Source organism: Penicillium hispanicum, assembly GCF_028827665.1.
Source record: "Penicillium hispanicum strain IBT 35686 chromosome Unknown utg000007l_segment0_segment0, whole genome shotgun sequence".
Lineage (NCBI taxonomy): Eukaryota > Fungi > Ascomycota > Eurotiomycetes > Eurotiales > Aspergillaceae > Penicillium > Penicillium hispanicum.
The window spans coordinates 1349106-1367416 of NW_026623199.1; the positions used below are offsets into that span (position 1 = coordinate 1349106).

The 18311-nt window shown below is 53.2% G+C and overlaps 7 protein-coding genes across 7 annotated transcripts; 5 read left to right on the forward strand and 2 right to left on the reverse strand.

Moving 5' to 3' along the window:
• Positions 1–134: 134 nt before the first annotated feature.
• On the forward strand, positions 135–4175 carry N7459_008294 (CHAT domain-containing protein; the record flags this gene model as incomplete). The annotated part of the gene is made up of 1 exon (XM_056947462.1): positions 135–4175. One exon carries the CDS (start codon positions 135–137, stop codon positions 4173–4175), a length of 4041 nt encoding a protein of 1346 aa, XP_056796972.1.
• Positions 4176–4322: 147 nt separating this feature from the next.
• On the forward strand, positions 4323–5947 carry N7459_008295 (ERF4 family protein; the record flags this gene model as incomplete). Its single annotated transcript, XM_056947463.1, has 2 exons — positions 4323–4421; positions 4826–5947. The coding sequence occupies 2 exons, from the start codon at positions 4323–4325 to the stop codon at positions 5945–5947; spliced, it is 1221 nt and encodes a 406-aa protein (XP_056796973.1).
• Positions 5948–6508: 561 nt separating this feature from the next.
• N7459_008296 (AP-2 complex subunit mu) lies at positions 6509–7934 on the forward strand (the record flags this gene model as incomplete). The annotated part of the gene is made up of 2 exons (XM_056947464.1): positions 6509–6845; positions 6910–7934. The coding sequence occupies 2 exons, from the start codon at positions 6509–6511 to the stop codon at positions 7932–7934; spliced, it is 1362 nt and encodes a 453-aa protein (XP_056796974.1).
• A 433-nt stretch (positions 7935–8367) lies between these two features.
• N7459_008297 (uncharacterized protein) lies at positions 8368–8656 on the forward strand (the record flags this gene model as incomplete). The annotated part of the gene is made up of 2 exons (XM_056947465.1): positions 8368–8448; positions 8507–8656. The coding sequence occupies 2 exons, from the start codon at positions 8368–8370 to the stop codon at positions 8654–8656; spliced, it is 231 nt and encodes a 76-aa protein (XP_056796975.1).
• A 130-nt stretch (positions 8657–8786) lies between these two features.
• Positions 8787–9406, forward strand: N7459_008298 (uncharacterized protein; the record flags this gene model as incomplete). The annotated part of the gene is given in 2 exon segments (XM_056947466.1): positions 8787–9198; positions 9210–9406. The coding sequence occupies 2 exon segments, from the start codon at positions 8787–8789 to the stop codon at positions 9404–9406; spliced, it is 609 nt and encodes a 202-aa protein (XP_056796976.1).
• A 1796-nt stretch (positions 9407–11202) lies between these two features.
• N7459_008299 (uncharacterized protein) lies at positions 11203–12030 on the reverse strand (the record flags this gene model as incomplete). The annotated part of the gene is made up of 1 exon (XM_056947467.1): positions 11203–12030. One exon carries the CDS (start codon positions 12028–12030, stop codon positions 11203–11205), a length of 828 nt encoding a protein of 275 aa, XP_056796977.1.
• Positions 12031–16356: 4326 nt separating this feature from the next.
• N7459_008300 (FHA domain-containing serine/threonine-protein kinase) lies at positions 16357–18164 on the reverse strand (the record flags this gene model as incomplete). The annotated part of the gene is made up of 6 exons (XM_056947468.1): positions 16357–16678; positions 16733–17020; positions 17074–17120; positions 17169–17474; positions 17541–17823; positions 17884–18164. The coding sequence occupies 6 exons, from the start codon at positions 18162–18164 to the stop codon at positions 16357–16359; spliced, it is 1527 nt and encodes a 508-aa protein (XP_056796978.1).
• Positions 18165–18311: the final 147 nt, after the last annotated feature.

Sequence of the window (18311 nt, forward strand, 5' to 3'; positions counted from 1 at the left end):
GCTGTAGAGACCGGCGTCCAATAGGCCCAATCGTGTCAGATCGTGGTGGATCCCCAATATAGACCATCGAGACCCCTAAATGTGACCTGTATCTCTCGGATGGCGATCGGATGGTTGAGTACAGAAGGTTAACAATGCAACAATCCTCTGAGCCGTTGCCAGCAAGTCAAATGGACTTCGAGCACTTCCTCGGGCTCTGCGGTCGCTCTCTCTTCACGGAGGAATATAGAGGAGATTTGGATGCAGCCTGGGATTATCTGCAACAACATCGCCTCGATGCCTCTGATGCGGAACCCAGTGCCCGCGCGGAGTATCTGCGATGCTCATCTGTATTCTCCATTTTGACGGGCAGACTGGGCGATGCATATACTCATCTTGCTGCGCTTCATGATCTCCTCGCGTGTCTGCCCCAAGAATGGGGTCTTCGCTACACCAATTACAAGGTGCTCGCCGACTGTACCCGCCGCTTTCCCCCGGCGCTACGCTTCTACCATGAACGATCAAAACCGGTGAATATTGGCATGCTGAGGGACATCGTCGGCCCAAATGAGATCTCGCAAAGGTTCATGGAGAATGTCCAAAAATACCTTGCAGCGGGCACCCTCCGTGACCAAGGCTTGTGTCAGATACTCGGTGCCGTTCAATGGTTTCCAATGCAGGTTCGAAACTTGGCGCATCGCTTACATCCTCTGTCCCCGGGTGGCTCACGGTATGAGCCGGACGCAGACCCAGCATCTGCGATTGCCGAAATGAGCAAAAACTATCTCAAGTTTCGGGACTTGGCTGAGACGAACGGTGCGCTGGGCCTTGCAGTGTATCTCAGCCGTCTCGTCGTCGAACTTTGTCTTGTATGCCAGGGTCCTGACTCCGCTATATACATCGAGGAATTGTACCGCAGATGCGAACGACTCAATGATAAAGCGGGCATGGCAAGTTGTAAAATGATGGAGGGCGACAGCCTGTGCAGCCCGGCATTCGCAAGCCCCATTTCGTTGAACTTGATCATAGTCGATGTTTACTCGTCCGTTGGCGACGACGCGCTCTGGGACCCCATAGAAAGCGACCTGACGTCTGATTACTCGAACCAAGCCCAGCAGTGCTACGCGTCTGCCTTGCTTCTTTTCTGCGACGCAGATTGTAAGCGCGGGCAAGCTGCCGTGCTGCTTCGACAGGCATGTTGCCTGCATAACGTGGCCCGTCAGCGGAGAGTGGCGAACCAACCATACGTAAACGTACTTGGAGAGTCTGAGACAATGCTGCAGGAGTCACTTCGATTGTTTGGCAGGGACGAAGCCAGCTTGCAGATCGTCAAAGCCCACCAGATCCTGGTGGGCATCGCGAAAGGGAATCCCCAACAGGCGAAGACGACTGCAAAAGGGATCGGGCAATGGTGTGCCCAGGCCAGAAATGAGGCACTGGCACATTTCATTGGACTTGTCATGTCGCGCTTTGCGCATCAAGAATGGTTCAAATTCTCCAATATGGATACAGCTTTGCTTTCCTGGGAATGCGCCCACGAAGTCTTCAAGGGAGTGGACGATATTGTGCCGTCATTTCAGACAATAGTTTCTCGCGCGTGGATGCAGCATGAAATGTTCAACATGGCTGTCTCGAAAAGTCTCATTGAAGAGGCGCTTTCAATGGTTGATGAGATCCGGGCTTATTTCGACGACAGGATTCAAAGTGCGCCGGACACACGTTTGGGCCAGATTGATCGAGCAACGTTGACCACAAGTAAATGCCACTTGCTCCTGACCTTTAACCAGACTATGGGCCTCATCTTTCTTCGGGTTGAAGACTTGCAATCCTTCCATGAATGGCACGCAAAGCTCGCGCATTTGTTCGAAACGGATGAGAGTTTCCGCGATTACCAGGCGCGGTTACAGGATCCCGCGACTGTTAGCGTCGTGAAACCTGTTCTTCAGTTCTCAGACAACAAGACAAAGGGCCTCTGGCGCAAGTCAATAGCTGATGAAGCGGCAAAAGTGAGATATGGCTCATCCATGATTGCTTTCCGTCGCCTCCTAGACGAGGGCGAAGTTCTCAAGGCCGAAGAAACGCTTCGTCTATTTGTTGACGACGTAGGACAACTAGAAAAGCTCTATACCAGAGATCTCTATTGCATTCTGGCCTGTGCGCGAGTTGGCAATACGGCCAGAGCCCGTGTTATTCTCGACAGCATCGACGATAATGAATTGTTCGATGGCGATCTCGAGAGCTTTCAGCAAGGCATCGGTGTCCGGTCTACGTTTCCCACTGTAGCTCAGAACGCATTGGCATTCAGTATTTTGGGAGGGGATCTGGACAGAGGTCGTCGAATCATCGAAATCATCACCAAGATTTTCCCGACGTACTTTGAAGAGGCGAACGACAATTTCCTCGAATTTTCCTATCGACTTAGTTATTGGGGCATAATAATGAAGGATATCCAGCCCGAGGCTTGCCTTCCCAAGCTTCTTCTCGCGCGTCGAATCGTTGAAACTCGTCGACAGCAGACCGCTGACCTTGATGCCCGTATTGGAAATTCCATGTCGGGACCGATTGCCGAGATTTATATCAACCTAGCGCATCTCTGCATCTGTTACAGCAAGTCAAACACCCCTCTGCGGGTCATGTCAGAATACGATCATGGTAACTTTGACGACATATCGTGGCTAGAGCATGCCCTGCTCTTTGTTGAGATGGGTAGGGCACGCGCGGTACTCGAGGCTCTACAATCTCAGGCACATCGAGGGCAAGGCAAGCCCGAAGTTCCCAAAACTGCGCCTCTTTCGGAGGCAGTGCACAAGCGGCGACTTCTCCGATCACTTCTTGCTCTCCAGTCCCTGACACCGGAGCAGGCGAAGGAACTCTCGCAATTGAAGGAAGACATCGAAACTTTGGAGCAGGATGGGGCGTTGTCTTCTGCGACGACCTTCATTGAGACGACTAACTCCACCATTGAACCACGGCTTCTATATCAGAGTGTTGATGAGAATGCTGTTCTGATTGAGGCAACTTTTGGATCTCATGGCGTTGTGGCTTTTGCTGTGACCAGGGATGGTATTCAACAGACACACCAAGGGATGAAGAGCGACATAGACATGCGGCGACCGGTGATGATGGCCATGAAGCTGATGAGGGAGATGAAAGGCTACATCGGGGAAGCTGAGGAGGCTCGCAAGAACCAACTCAAAGAACTGTCCCAAGATATCTCCAATGTGTTACTCGTGCCATTTGCAGAGACGATCCGAGCCAAGTCGCATGTCATCTTTTCCGTGTCTCATCCTCTGACGGCATTTCCATTCTCGGTCCTCATGTTTGATGGCAAGCCGCTGATTGAGCATGCTGCTATTTCCCAAGTCCCGAGTCTGACCGTACTATACTATCTTTCCCAGCGCAAGTCGGCATCAGTGGCACCGACTGTCTCTGTTCTCGCCAAGGCACCAACGGAGACCCCATTAGAGGATGCCATGACGAGAGACGACAAGGAGGACAATCTGCACATGGCAGGAATTGAGGCTGTCAATATTGCCCGCATGTTCGCCACATGGCCCATCGAGGCCTCCAACTTGTCTAGGAGTGATTTCCGGGAACAAGTTGAAGGAGGATCCCTGGTCATGCATATTGGTACGCATGGTGTCATCAACGTCCGCAATCCTCTACTGTCGTCTATCTCCATTGGGAAAGGACAGGAATTTCGGGTTGCGGACATGGCCGCGATTCAGAGTAATGTCAATCTGCTGGTCTTCGCTGCCTGTCTCAGTGGGTTCGGCAAAGCAACTATTGGCAGCGAAGTCCTCGGCTTTTCTCACGTTGTGCTGAGCACTGGCTGTCAGGCCTATATCGGGTCCTTGTGGAAGGTCAGCGACTTTGGCTCGATGCTGATCATGACGCTTTTCTATCAGTATTTGAGAAACCATCCGTCCTGGAGCGTCGCAGAAATCATGAGAGCGGCCCAGATGGACATCATGCAACTGGACAGCGAGAAGGCGAGTAGGTTTCTCGATGACATGCTGACCAACTGGACTTCGTCCAACGAAGAAGGTCAAAGGCCGGTGGATTTTGTGCCTGACGCCGGCTATCTTCTTCTGACGTTAAGGATGATCTTGGACCAGCTGGATTGGTCGAGTCCTTTCTACTGGGCGCCGTTCACATTGGTCGGGTATGGCGGGTTTCATTTCATGCATAGCTAGGGATGGAGTGTATAGAACGCGTGAAATGACAGATGCATGCGATCGTCATTGACGCACCCCATGGCTGGAGATCAGATATCGGATTGGCCAGCCTCGTCGGGACCAGGGTGACGGGATGAAACAAGGGAGGTGGATTCACCGGGGCAAATGACTCGTCGGGCGGCCAATGCAGCGTTTGCAGTAGATGATGCGCCCGCTGCGCCCTTGCCGGGCGTGTTGGAAGTGTCTGGAGTATATAGAGACGGGGTGAGTCGTCTTGGGGGGAGGTGTCAGTTGTATACTTTCGACTTGCGGAAGGATTTTAGCCTCCAGTCCCGAGAGCGCGTTTTCTTGGCCTCTAGGTTGTCTTCGTCTTGATCATTCAATTCTTCCGGTCTTTCCAGTCAATCGTTCGATCTTTGCTTTTCTTTTCTTTCTCGTCTGATTTCTCCCCACTCCTGTGCATTGTTCAACTCGCAGTCCTCCAGGTGACTTTTTTTTCCTGCGCCGATCTCCATCTCCATCTCCATCTCCATCGCTAGCTCCGACCTTGAGCTCTCAAGTCTCGATTCTTTTCCCCTTTCCTCACCACGGCGTCCTTCACAGTCCCTCCGCCTCGATCGAGGGAGATCGAATCCAATTCCTCTCGCTATCTTTCCCCGCGGGGTCAGCATTCCGGGCTTCGCGCGGCCGGCGCCCCCGTGGAGGCGACATCGTCATTCGCTCGAGCACAGCGGCGACAGTGCGTTCCCATCTCGGGCCCGTCGTCGTTCCCTGCCATTCGTCGTCCTCCCGCCGTCCGACTCGCGAATCCCGTCAACCACGTCCCTCGCATCACTCCCATCACCGCCCCGCCGCACGCTTCCGACGAGAGCCTCCCGTTGAGTTCCCATCGTGACGCATACCCTCTGCTCAGTGTCCCCGAACGCCGGCGCAGTCGCTTGACCCCGTCGCCCACGAGCTTGATCGTCGAGCGCAGTCAGGGGGAAACCGATAGCGGGCGCACCAGCATTGCTCTGCCTCGACGTCACCGGCGTAGCGAACAGTTGTCCCCGACCGAGATGGCGGCTGCATTTGCCGGGAGTGCCGCGCGGGAAGTCGAGAATCTGCGTCCCCCGGAGGAAGTCCATTTGGCACAGGACGGTACACGCCGCCGAGAGGACGAGCGACCGCGCCATGTCCAGTCCCAAACCTCTCTCCGATCACAATCCCAAATCGCATCCGTCCCCTCCCACACCGGCCAGGCCCCTGCGGATGTCGCCGAAGAGCTCGCCTGGGGCCCCGCCCACCCCTGCTACCCTCACCTCAACCCTCATGTCCCCATCGGCTCACAAGAATACCTCACTACTCGCGTCATTCGGATTCGACGCGACTGGATGCTCAAGGGTGATTTGGCGCCGACATTCTCCAACCTATACCCCGAGATCTTGGATCCGTTAGTGCCGGAACAAGAGTTCCGCAGGGTGATTGCCACGGTCAACAATGGTCTAGTCAAGGCATTCGATCCGTATCGCCTCCGGAACTGGATTGACGGGGCCATTGGGCTGCTCACGGGCTGGTTGTGGGATGACATGAACGCCCCCGGGATCAAGCGCCAATTGCAAAACGTGGAAACCTGGCTTGAGAACTGGAACCGCGAAATCGGCAAGAAGGACGGCGTGCGTATCTGGAGCTTGCGACGAACCGCTTACATGTCCATCGACATCCAGATCCCCGATCCCAAGGTGGGCATTGCGCCCAGCGAGGGAACCTCGGTGCCCAATACCAGGCCCAGCACGGGAGTTGGCCCGTGAATGATGGGCCTGGTATCTGTACACATCACTCTCCTTCGATCTCTTCCGTTTGGCTCTATATTTCGTTGTAATTTGTCTCCTGTCCGGGCCTCTTTGCATGATATCCCTCCCCAGCGGTCTACCCCATACTTCTCACCCGAACCGTTCATCACCTTCCACCCCAATCCTAATCTTGTATTTTGCCGCTGGGGCTTCTCTTCGTTTTCAATTTTTTTTCGGCTCTATGGGTGGTTTTCTGGACCTATTTGTTCATACCTGATTGTCAACTGGGTTTTTCATCGTGTGTATCTGCGATGGCCCAAGGAATTACAAGGCCAATGATGGCCTTCAGAACATACCAGACATGTTACATTGTAGACGAATTATTCTCACAATAGAAAAAAAAACACTCCGTTTAATCCGAGTATATACTCTCAATGCAAATGCAGGCATGCATGTACATGCAAGTGTGGTGTATACACCCGCTCTTCAGGCGGTGTCGATCCAACCCCCACATCCCCGTTCGCCGCGCTCCTTCACTCCGAACCCCAACGGGATGAACCCCTCGAGACCACAACCATCATGCTCTCGGGGATCCTGATTTTCAACCAGAAGGGCGAGAATCTCATCTTTCGCGCTTTCCGCAATGACTGCCGCCCGCGTCTTGCCGATATCTTTCGCATCCAGGTTATCTCCAACCCGCAGGTCCGCTCTCCGATCCTGACTCTGGGCTCGACCACCTTCAGCCACGTCAAGCACGAGAACATCTATCTGGTCGCTGTGACTAAGAGCAATGCCAACGCTGCGCTGGTGTTTGAGTTTCTCTACCGGCTCATCATGCTGGGGAGGAGCTACTTTGGCAAGTTCGACGAGGAGGCCGTGAAGAACAACTTCGTGTTGATTTACGAATTGCTTGACGGTACGACCTGATTGCTTCTCTCATCCTAAGCATGACCAGCGCTCTGATTAAATCCTTTCTCCAGAAATCCTCGATTTCGGATACCCGCAAAACACCGAGACCGATACCTTGAAAATGTACATCACGACCGAGGGCGTCAAGTCCGCCATTGCCAACTCGCCGACGGACTCGAGTCGAATCACCATGCAAGCGACCGGAGCGCTCTCATGGCGCCGATCCGATATCAAATACCGCAAGAACGAGGCCTTTGTCGACGTGATCGAGGACGTCAACCTCCTGATGTCCGCGACCGGCACGGTCCTGCGCGCCGACGTCAATGGACAGATCGTGATGCGTGCTTATCTTTCCGGCACGCCGGAGTGCAAGTTCGGACTGAATGACCGACTTCTGCTGGATGGCGGCGAACCCACCGGGCCCAGCAAGACTCGGGGTAACGCTACATCGGGCGCCAGCAAGGCGACCCGGGCTGCGGCGGGCTCTGTCACCCTGGAGGACTGCCAGTTCCACCAATGCGTGAAGCTCGGCCGATTCGACGCCGACCGCATCATCTCGTTCGTGCCGCCGGACGGCGAGTTCGAGCTGATGCGGTACCGCGCCACTGAGAACGTGAACCTGCCGTTCAAGGTGCATCCGATTGTGCGCGAGATCGGCACGACCAAGGTTGAGTATAGCGTTGCAATCAAGGCCAACTACAGCGCGAAACTGTTTGCAACCAACGTCGTCATTCGAATTCCCACTCCGCTCAACACGGCGAAGACAACCGAGCGGACGAGCCAGGGCCGTGCCAAATATGAGCCCGAACACAACAACATTGTCTGGAGGATTCCCCGTTTCTCGGGCCAGAGCGAGTATGTCCTCAACGCCGAGGCGACGCTCACCTCCATGACGCACCAGAAGGCCTGGAGTCGGCCGCCGCTCAGCCTGTCGTTCAGCATTCTCATGTTTACCTCCTCCGGTCTTCTCGTGCGCTACCTCAAGGTCTTTGAGAAGAGCAACTACAGTTCAGTCAAATGGGTGCGCTACATGACCCGGGCTGGAAGCTACGAAATCCGGTATGTGTCTCCCCTTGTTACGTTGTTCCATGATTAATCTGTTTCCTCCATCTAGTTTCTAGACTCGAGTGTGCTAATACCATATGCTGCAATGCGGGCTCTCCTTCGCGACGAATTCTCCGGCTGGGTGTCAGGCGTTTGATGGTGTTCCTATACATACTATTCGTGCTCTTCCATAACTCCCCAAATGCATTTCGGTCCCTTGGCCTTCTTGTCGGTCCCACCCATTGTACAGTCGAGACCGCCCCCATGTATCAGTCGCCAATTGCCATCCGCAGAGACCAGCGGTGAGTTGTCGATCTGCGGGCCTGGAAATCTTCTCCCAATGCCTCGCGGGGTTCGGTGGGGCGCGTGAGGATTCAGTATCATGACCCCTGGCCACATCCTAGGGCCTTCGACCGAATATCTGCATTCAACCTGCGTTGGTCTATGATCAATTTTCCTATTCCTAATATTTTGTAGATACCACCATGGCTGGACAACTTACCTGGCTCATCACTGGCTGTTCCTCCGGCCTCGCGGAGGCTCTAGCACGGACAGCCCTAGCCAAGGTGTTTCGACCTCATTTCTCGCCCATAAAGAACCACGATGGAAACTAATTGTAAATAGGGTGACCAAATCATTGCCACAGCAGGGGCTAGCAAAGGCGTGAACGGCGTCGAGCGCCTTTCCGCACTTAAAGAGGCCGGCGCAGCGGTCCTCGAGCTAGACGTCGCCGCTCCACCAGCAAAGCTAGCACAGATTGCGCAGATCGCATAGAATGTATACGGCCAGGTAGACGTCCTCGTCAACAACGCGGGATACGTCGACTTAGCGGCCGTCGAAGGAACGGCGTGAGTAGTCCACTCTGCGCTTCCATGCACGCATCGACACCGACAATGCTGACGCGATGCTTGCAGTGAGGACTTCATCGTCAATGTCCTCCACACCAATATCCTTGGCCCTCTCAACGCTGCTGCCGCTCATGCGTGCCCGCCGCACAGGAACAATCCTCTTCATCGGCTCCGGCAGCTACAGCGGAACGAAGGGGCTGATCGAGGCACTGGTGCCGAGTCTCGCGCTGGAGGTAGCGCCGTTCGGGATCCGGACGTGGATCCTGGTGTTTTGCTTCTTCCGCATGGCGGTCTTCACCCCGGACCACATGTTTTGTCGGGCCCCGAATCCGCTGCCCGAGTATGCGGAGATCAATGCTCTGATTAGGGGATATGATGCTTCGGTGTCGGGGACCGAGCCGAGGGATCCAAAGAAGGGCTGTGAGCTGGTTGTTGAGGCGGTGCGAAGTGAAAAAGCTGCTGCTACGGGTTGCCGGTAGGCTCGGATGGGTTCAAGTTTGTGCGGGATGATGGTGTGAAGAAGATGCGGATTTGTGATGAGTGGGAGGGTATTACTTCGCAGACTGACTGTGATTGGAGTGTCCGTCTGAAGATAGTGGAAGCCTTGTTACTGTGTTTTCTTGACTGGGCAGCAAAGTTGGGATCTGGCATTCTGATGGTATTTAGTACATACTAGATCGGATAAGAGTCTCTCTATACTTGTACGTATAGTACATATAAGTAGTAATTTGCCTGACTTCTGTGATCTATACTAGCGATATTCGTAGAAATCTAGCTGCAGATGTAGTTATACAGAAAGTACCTGTCAAAAACAATCAGCCCCTGATGTTTGACTCCTGCAGCGGGCCTCTTACCTTGGGCTCTATAGAAACGGGCCGCTGTTAGCCCCATGGTAAGTTCGGGTTTCTGCTGCGTAGATAGCTTTATTTACATGCTCTTCGGCGTCTCATCCGCTGTATCCCTCCAATTAACACAGTTCCAAATTTCTAGTCTAAAAGCCCAGCTACAGAAAAATCTCAATCATACAGGATCAAATAACGATAACTGGCTCTCAACCCTGGATGCAATGAAATTCAAAGCGGTAAAAATACTATTCTATCACCAGAGTTAGCATGATAGCCTTGAATGGGCGAATAAACTAACCTCGGTGGGTTTTCAGCCTGAATGGACTTGCTCGTCATCTTCTTCTCTTTCTTAGAAGGAGGCCGGTTGTTGTTTCTGGCTAGGCCCGGCTTCCCCCGGTGAATAGCTGCCGGTGCAGCCAGAGATTGCCAGTTCTGGCTGCAGAAAGGGGGTTCATGTATGTGTTATGCGACTGACGCAGCTTTCTCTCACTTGTAGATAATTCTTTTTATCATCACCATCATTAAAAATGTTCTTACTTAACACATTACTTCTGCTTACGCTCACACATCCAATCGAGGCGAAAGTCCGCCAGCAAAATCATAGTGGGACGTGTAGTGACCTGAAAGTTCGCTAGGCCTCATATTATCTGCAGCGGTGTTCAAGCGAAGTAACAAAAAAAAAGAAATACAAATTCATGCGCCCACTGGCGCTCAACCAGCTCGCGGTCTAGCCTGGTATATACATATTCACAAGTGGGAGCATCGCGTCCTATGTGAATTCCAGTTCTCTATAACTGCGATGGTTGGTGCAACTACGGGTGTTAACGAGTTCTCGGTGTATTGCCATAGAAAGCGGTATGTCTATTTCTATACAAATTCCAAATAAGAAAATATTCTGAAAATTGCGCCGGTAGGCCAGTGGTTTAAGCTGTGATCTTCCCATTCAATATCGGTGATAGATTGAGACCCGGGTTCGAACCCCGGCCGGCGCATAAACTTTTGGTTTCATTTTGGTTTTTGTTTGGTTATATTTGTCCGACGGTTCAACACTTTTCACTGAATTATCCCGAATAAAAAGCATAATACTCTCATATGAGAAATATCGCAATCCTTTTTCGTCTTACATATCCCCTGCATACTGCCCTAGCGATACCAAGGGTTTATAGTTCAAGTCCGACAAGTCATCCTTCCTACTTATACAAGATCCACGTAGATAAAAAACGACTTAGATATTCAATGTGTTGAAAGGCAGAGTAAATTCAAATCCAGTGGTATCTTAGATCAGTAGAAATACAGGTCAGTAGTAGTACATTGCTCGAACAACGAGAGTTGACAAGGGAGCAGGACAATGAATGTGCACGAATAAACCACCCAAAACCAAAGCACGTGGACGAAAACAGCGCATTTCAGACAGGTGGCAAAATATTTGCATAGCCAGATGCGAGCAAAATAGAAACAGAGACTCAAAGAGACAAGACTTCGTGCAAAGAATGAGAAATCGGGCATGAACAAAAACCAGAAATATGATAATACAGGGTTCTTGGCGCACGGAGTCAACAGTCGAGTCAGAGGGTCGAAGGAAAAAGGTCATATAATACAATAATGATTAGAAGGCAAAAGGAAATGTTCATTGGCGTCCTCGCCGGAGACCGACGCGGCCCTGCTTGACAAGGGTCTGCCATCGTTGGCCGACATTGGAGTGGTTCTGACGGCCCATCTGGCGCGCACATTCGTCCCATTCTTGTTGGGAGAGGCGGAACCTCTCGAGGACCAGCTCAATGAGATGCTGGTCGTCGTCAGCCGACCATTCATTGGAAGATGAAGTCGAAGCGGGCTCGTCTGCTTCCTCGATAGAAGGCAGAGGCGCATCGGGGTCAATAGGCGCAGTGGTCTGCGGCACGCGCGCAATCATCTGGCGCCGAGCAGGAGATGGTGGAGACTGCGTGATAGGTGGAGAGTGTAGAGAATAGAAGTCCGTCGAGGAGAGACCGAGCGGCAGGTCGTAGGGGACGTGCCGGCGGCGTTTAGGGGTGGAGAGGCGGTTGCGCCCGCGGCTCATGCCTGCGTCGCTGTCGGCGTCCTCTGAGTCGGATCGCCGGCGCTTGTTGGGACCGCGCGCAGGCGCAGAGGGAGGTGGTGGGGGTGTGGAAGCGATGGATTTCGGGGGAGGGGTTGGTCGCGGCGATGCAGGTCGCGCGACTTTGCTGCGCGTTCGCGGTGAGCGGCGCGGAGGGTTGATGGGGAGTGGACTTTGCAGGCGCTGAACCTTGGGGGTCCGGCGCGGCGAGGGCGCTGGGGATCCGTTCAACAGCGACTGCAGAGCGCGACAAGTGCCAAGCAGGCCGTTGCCCGAAGGATATCCTCTGTCAGAGGGGGGAGGAGTCGAGAAGAGGCGGCTAGGGGTGAAGCGAGACGACCGGCGCACATCGCAGGGGAGGGCAGAAGGAAGTAGCATTTTGGCGCAAATGAATGTGTTGCACTAGAATAGCGAGGATTTGGCGACAGAAAGCAGTACCGAGTGGTGGTGTGGCGCGGATGCGCTGAGACGAGAATTGCGCTGGGTTGCGCGAGCGGATTTGTGCGCGATTTGCGACTGAGGATTGCGCCGGAGGCGGTTGCAAGGCGCAACGACGGAGTTGGGATGGAGCGAACGAAGGGAAATGGATGCCGTGGAGATGCGCTTTCAAATCCACCCGATCCGAAGAACTGCGACGGTGGGAGAAGAGAGGCACGAAAGTGGTGTGTGTTGTTGAGCGAGCGTTGCAAAGGGCGAAAACTGGCGGGGCGGGAGATAAAAGAAAAGTGGAAGCAGCGCCGGTTGCGGCCAAGCGAACATCACCCGGTGTCAGGCTCCACTCTTTGTTTGGCAACAAGGGTGAATGATGGTGGGAAACTGGGAGACTGAGACGTTGAAAGATTCAAAGAAATAAAGAATGAAGTCAGAGCGAGAGGTCAGAAATCAGGTTGGCAGAACGAATGACGACAATTAGGCATTAGCACTAGGCGCGCAGGTATAGAGGAATCAACTCCCTCGAGGAATGCACTCTTTCTCTTATATCTATTCAACGACTACGATTACAGGCAATCAGAACCTGCAAGCCCCTTGGCTCGTGGCCCTTCCCCAGTGAAACACCAGTCAAAGGAGCCCAGGACAAAGGGACCGCAAGGAGAACACGCTCGAGGGGATCTCGCACACGAGGACCCCCTGACACGACAGACGATCCCTAGGGTGCCTATTACTTTTCCTATTCCGGCCCTCGATCCGCGTCGATCCGCTCCCACGAAGTCGGTAGTAAGTGTGGTATCGTCTCTGTATGCGCGTTTCCCATGATTCTCGCCCCGGGGGGATCTTCACTATCGCTATCATGATGCATCGCCGTCAAACCGGTCTGCTGCCTCGGTGATGCAACGCCCATGACGTGCGGTGGTCCTGCAACGAACCGCCACGGCGTGCGTTGCGCTCGCGGGACTCAAGCAAGTCCCATTCGAGCAGTCGCCACCGGCCCCATTGGCGACGGTGATGGCGCGGTTTAATAATGGTCGCACTCGAGGGTTAGCCTCATCCTGCCATTCCACCACCCTTCTATCCTAGCCTGCTACCCTTCGGCCCTTCAACCCTTCTGGCATTGGTAAACCTAGATATTTGACCCTGCCATGCCCTCGAGGCCTGAAGGGAACCGTAGAGCCGCTGCCTAGTTTCCCACTCTATCATTCTATCCATTCGAAAGAAATCGTCTCGAAGCGGCGAACAGCAAAGCGCGTCCCGACGCGTCAGGCGAACGCGTCGACGCGACGCGGACGTGTTTTGCACCAGCCAATCAGACACCGAGCCGTCTGTACTATATATAGCCCTAGCCGAAAGGCTTCACTTGCTTGATCCATGGATGAATATGTTTACTACGATGAATAATAACGAAGTCAAAGGTCAATGCGCGGAGAAGAAAAAAGAAAAGTCTAGGTAACAAAGAATTAGCGTTGACCGCGAATACACCTCCAAGCCCGTAGCTTTTCTCCCAACCCTCAACTGTAGAATGTCTTTCTCCGGAGACTATGCACGCAATGCACATGTGGGCGCCATCGTGGGCTGCAGGTGGGACTCTCCCGATGTCAATCAGCTGTGTTTTGATGATAGCTTGACAAGACTCATTGAATCATTACAATATTCACCGCGGATCTCATACCCCAGACCGATCCTTGCATCACGCCAAGGTCCAAGCAGGCGCTAGATAGAATTCAGTACTCGCATTATCTCGCAGCTCCACTGCAGCTCTATGCGGATCGCAGTGTCCGGGGTACAGAGTACAGACCACTCAACGTGTGCCCAATTCACCGCACAGCATCAACCTTGATGGTCAACAAGGTCAGCCTACAACTCACAATTGGGTCACCTCCATCTGCAATTACCCTTTGGCTGCCTGAGCCCAGAGAGGGATATCTTCCCCGACGGAACATCGTCCCTTCCCACGATTCTCACCCTTTGGTCATCGAGCCATATTCTTCCAAAGGGATTGCAATCCCATCATTCCCCATGGTGGCTGGCCAAGGAGGCTCTTGATTCCGCCCAGGGACCCAGGGCCAACCCCAATCAGCATCCAATCTCACGCAAGGGATATCGCAGCCGAGATGCAACTATCGACGCCTCCAGCCCCTGATAGGCCCATACAAGACTAAATCTCCAGGAGTGGGAGCACGGGGACGCACCACATCTAGGGTGCAGCATCGTGCTAGATACGCATGTGACTTTTCTGGGAGTCTCGGGGGTTTGGCTTTCTATCTCGATACAGCGCAAGTGTATTTTCTAGGGTCGGCAAGCCCGGAGAATCGCCTACCAACATCCCTGCCGGAGCCTGCACCACGGATGCAAGACATCTCCCTGTCCCCAACGGACGCTAATCGTCGATCTCACGATGGTTGCCCCTCCAACCGTCCCCTCCGCGGCTATCTTACTGCTGGTGGACTCCTTGTTTAGGGAAAGTGTCTGCATAGGGGTTGTGACCTTGTCTGGTGGCCTTTCATTGGTTTACCGTGACTGCCCTGGGACCTTGTGCCTTACCCGTGAATATGGTCTCTTCATTCTCTGGGATGGGCGGCTGGATCCTCACTCGTTGAATCGATGTTTCGACGGGCGGGTTGTTCTGTCGGTCTGTGTATTGGGACGAAGTTGGCGTGGAATAGGTGTTGTCATGCGATCAACTATGTAAGTGAAGCATTGGTTTCCTTCATTTCCAGTGAAAACCCTCATCCCATCCACAGCTGTGCATCTACCTCGAGGGTCCACAGACACCACCATCCAAGACAGGGCCATTGCAGACTCCCACTCATTGGTGCCCAGTGAGACCCTCTCGCTGATCCAGGTACGTCGCCACTGCCTTCTCCCCTCTCCAGGTCTCCTTTTTCCTGGCCCTGGGTCAAAATCACGGTAATAGAAAGGACACTGCGCCACTGCGCCCTTGGTCGCACAGTGCCTTCCTCCACTCAGATCTAAATCTCCCCTAGATAGCAGGGATGGAGTCATCACGAGGCGCCAACCAGAAGCCACCAAGGCAGAGATAGGCCACAACTTGTGGTTGGCAGCCAATGAGCACTGCTGTCACCCTCCCTATCCCCTGCGATCAAGGGTATAGCCCACCTTTGCCCCTCTCTGATTGCCACGGTGGATGAAGCTGGCAAACTAGTGAACTTGGGAATGACCCATAATCCTCTATGGCAGTACATGACAAATGTTCTCTCCACAGACAAAGTCTATAGTCTGTCAAGACAGATATTTCATTGCCTTGTCAATGATCTGCTTGCCAGTCCAAGGCTATCCGAGCCACCCACCATCCCTCGTTCTGTGGCAACACGCCATTCATGGATCAAGTATTGACGGAGATCGTCAAGGAGCTTCCAGTGGTGGTGGGTAATTGTCTCACCCTCGGCTTACGCTACTCAGTGGTCCGCGATCTCTTGGAAGAATATCCGGGGGTTTGCTGATGGCTCAGAGTCAGATTTCCGGAATGGAATCGAGATCTACCTCAAAAATTTTGATTGTTGATTAGATCCTTCGAGCTGTGCTTCTGTGATGGGGCCCTTGGCGCTACCAGCGTGGAAGATCCTCGACACGCCGACTCAGACAGAAACAGTCGGCCGCTCCACCTCCCAGAGGACCTGGCCGCAAGCTCATCCCTCCACGGCCCTTGAACCTGTTCCAGTTTCACGCTGGATTCCAATCACAAGAACTCCCTAAACCAGTCCACGTCTCGCCCGTGGATACCCGCTTCGCTTCCGGTGATTGGGTTGCAGGGTCCGTAGTACATTTGTACACTTCACCGTCGCCCTCAGTTGGGATTTGCTCTTCGCGTGACAATCCAGATGATTTCGTTTTCGTCGCAAAGTCGCAGTCGCTCTCGGACAGGGATCTGTGTTCTGATTGTCTGGCAGAGGTAAGCTGGTTGAAGGTAAGGAGCGGATTAACGGCGCTGCTTCAGCTAGAAGGTCGCCATATGGAGTCTCCGATACGTGGTTGACGGATATGCAGTGAACGTTCTCTTGAATCCCTCCGCACCTTTGGCAGTAGCTGCGCTCGCACTCAGATTAAAACCACCCGAGCTTGCAAGACCGATGATCACGTTTGAACCCAAAGGTCTGGGCTTCCGCAGGAATCGTCACGAACAACAAACTTGATATCAGGGTATGAGCCAGACTAATCTTGACATATGGAGACCCCGAAACCCATTGGAACAAAGTAAACGTGTAGTTCCATCGTTAGAAATACTAACAAACATTAATTGCACAAGGGGGATCAGTGTGCTATCGAGCGCTTATAAGCCTCCGCGGAATCACCCCGGTGCGCCGAGTTCTTAAGCCAACTGTGTCGCAGAGCCTGCTTCACGTCCATACGCGTGGTCTCGTCCAAGACGAGCAACCTGCGCAGGAAATCCTCTGCACACAGTCCTATTCCCTGAGCTATCATTTCACCCTCCAGGTCTGAGAGTCCGCTGATTACATCGTGGGCCGGGTCGTCAAATGGGGTGTACCCCAAGAGCAAGACGGCTGTCACGCAGCCCAGTGACCACAAGTCGACGGCCTTGGTGTAGCCCAATTTACCAGAGGACTTCACCTCTCTGTTTTGAATCATCAGTAAGCGTCCGCTGGGAACCCTTGGTTTGTCAACTCACGGAGCGCAGTACTCCAGGGTGCCGACCAGGCTCATCATGCGCTGGAGTGGCTCGACCCGTCTCGCACATCCAAAGTCGGTCAGCACGACCCTGGCTTCGTCTTCCAGGGAAGCCATGAGGATGTTGTCGGGTTTGAGATCCCGGTGTACGATATGACGATCGTGAAGGTACTCCAACGCAAGCAAGACCTGGCGGATGATCAAGGCGGCCGCGTTTTCTTCGAGCCTTCCTCGGTAGCTGATGTAAGAGAAAAGGTCGCCACCTGTCACAAGCTCGGAGAAAATGTAGCTAGACCTGTCAGTTCATCTGAGGGGCTGGTGACTTGAAGACGGGGATCTCACATGGTATCATCAGATCTAATGACCTGTTTGAGCTTAATGATGTTCGGCTGTGCATGGCTCAGTATTAATAGTCTCAATCAGCGACGAGAACTCACGTGGGAAAGCCTGGCGAGTATTGATGCCTCCCGCTGGTAGGTCTCCATTTTCCTTTCAAATTTTGCCTTCTGTTCAGGGTTCCGTAATGCCGATGTCCATTCCGAGCGGCGTGAACTGCTGTCGGAGAAGTACTTGGACTGCTGTTCTTCGCCGGCATCCTTCAGCATTTGAGATTTGATGGCTTGAAGATCAATCATCTTGCAAGCCAATTGTTGACCTGTGTTCTTCTTAAATGCCATGTGGACCCGTCCGTGGGCACCGGAGCCTAAAACACGCGGGGTGATAACATAGCGGTCTTCAAAGGACTAGGATTTGTAGTGTCAGTAAGGATAGAAACCAGCCAACACAGTCTGAAAGTGACGTGTACTGACCCGCATCTCTCTAATATGCAGGGTGCTGAAGCAGTTTTCATTCCTGGCTGTTGATCGGAACTGAAAAAAGATGCCGATGGATACCTGCAGGACATCGCCATGGCTGAGCAAGAAACCTCCTTTCCCTTTCCCCATGGGGTAGTTGTTCCACGTTGACCCATTAAGAGACAGGTCCTGAGCGTACACAAGGGGTGGCACGTCTTGCGGATTATCCTCGTCGTAGAGAACCGTGTAGATTCGAAGGTGCTTGTTGGACACGAACGGATCTTCCACGAGGCACTGGCTAGATGCAAATCAGATAATGATCATTGGGGTGAGCATCATTGTTTCCGGCTGAGATTACCAGTTTCTCTTGTCCCGTCCAACGAAGATCTCCTGCCCGCTGTAGATTTGCAACGGGTCACTTGTCTCCCCGGTGGACGGATTCCACCGGGCCAGAGTGCCCACGAGGCAGTTCAATCCTGCGGATTTCACAGACTCCGCGGTGTGCTCCATTTCCTTCACGGACGGGTGTTTGTGAAAGTACGATCGATAAGATTGATGTCCTGGATGGATAAAAGAAGATGCGTGGACGGGGTAAGTTGCGAGACCACGGCGTGTCAGTTCCAGTTCCCTCGAGACCATGTGACTGATATTGGACCCGCGCACGTCAAGCACGCCCAAATCAAGTTAGATTAACCCATGGAGTGAATGAATGATTGATTTCTATTCGTGATATCAGAAAGCCCTCGCCAGGAATGAATGCAAAGAAACCGCTAAGCCACCGCAAAT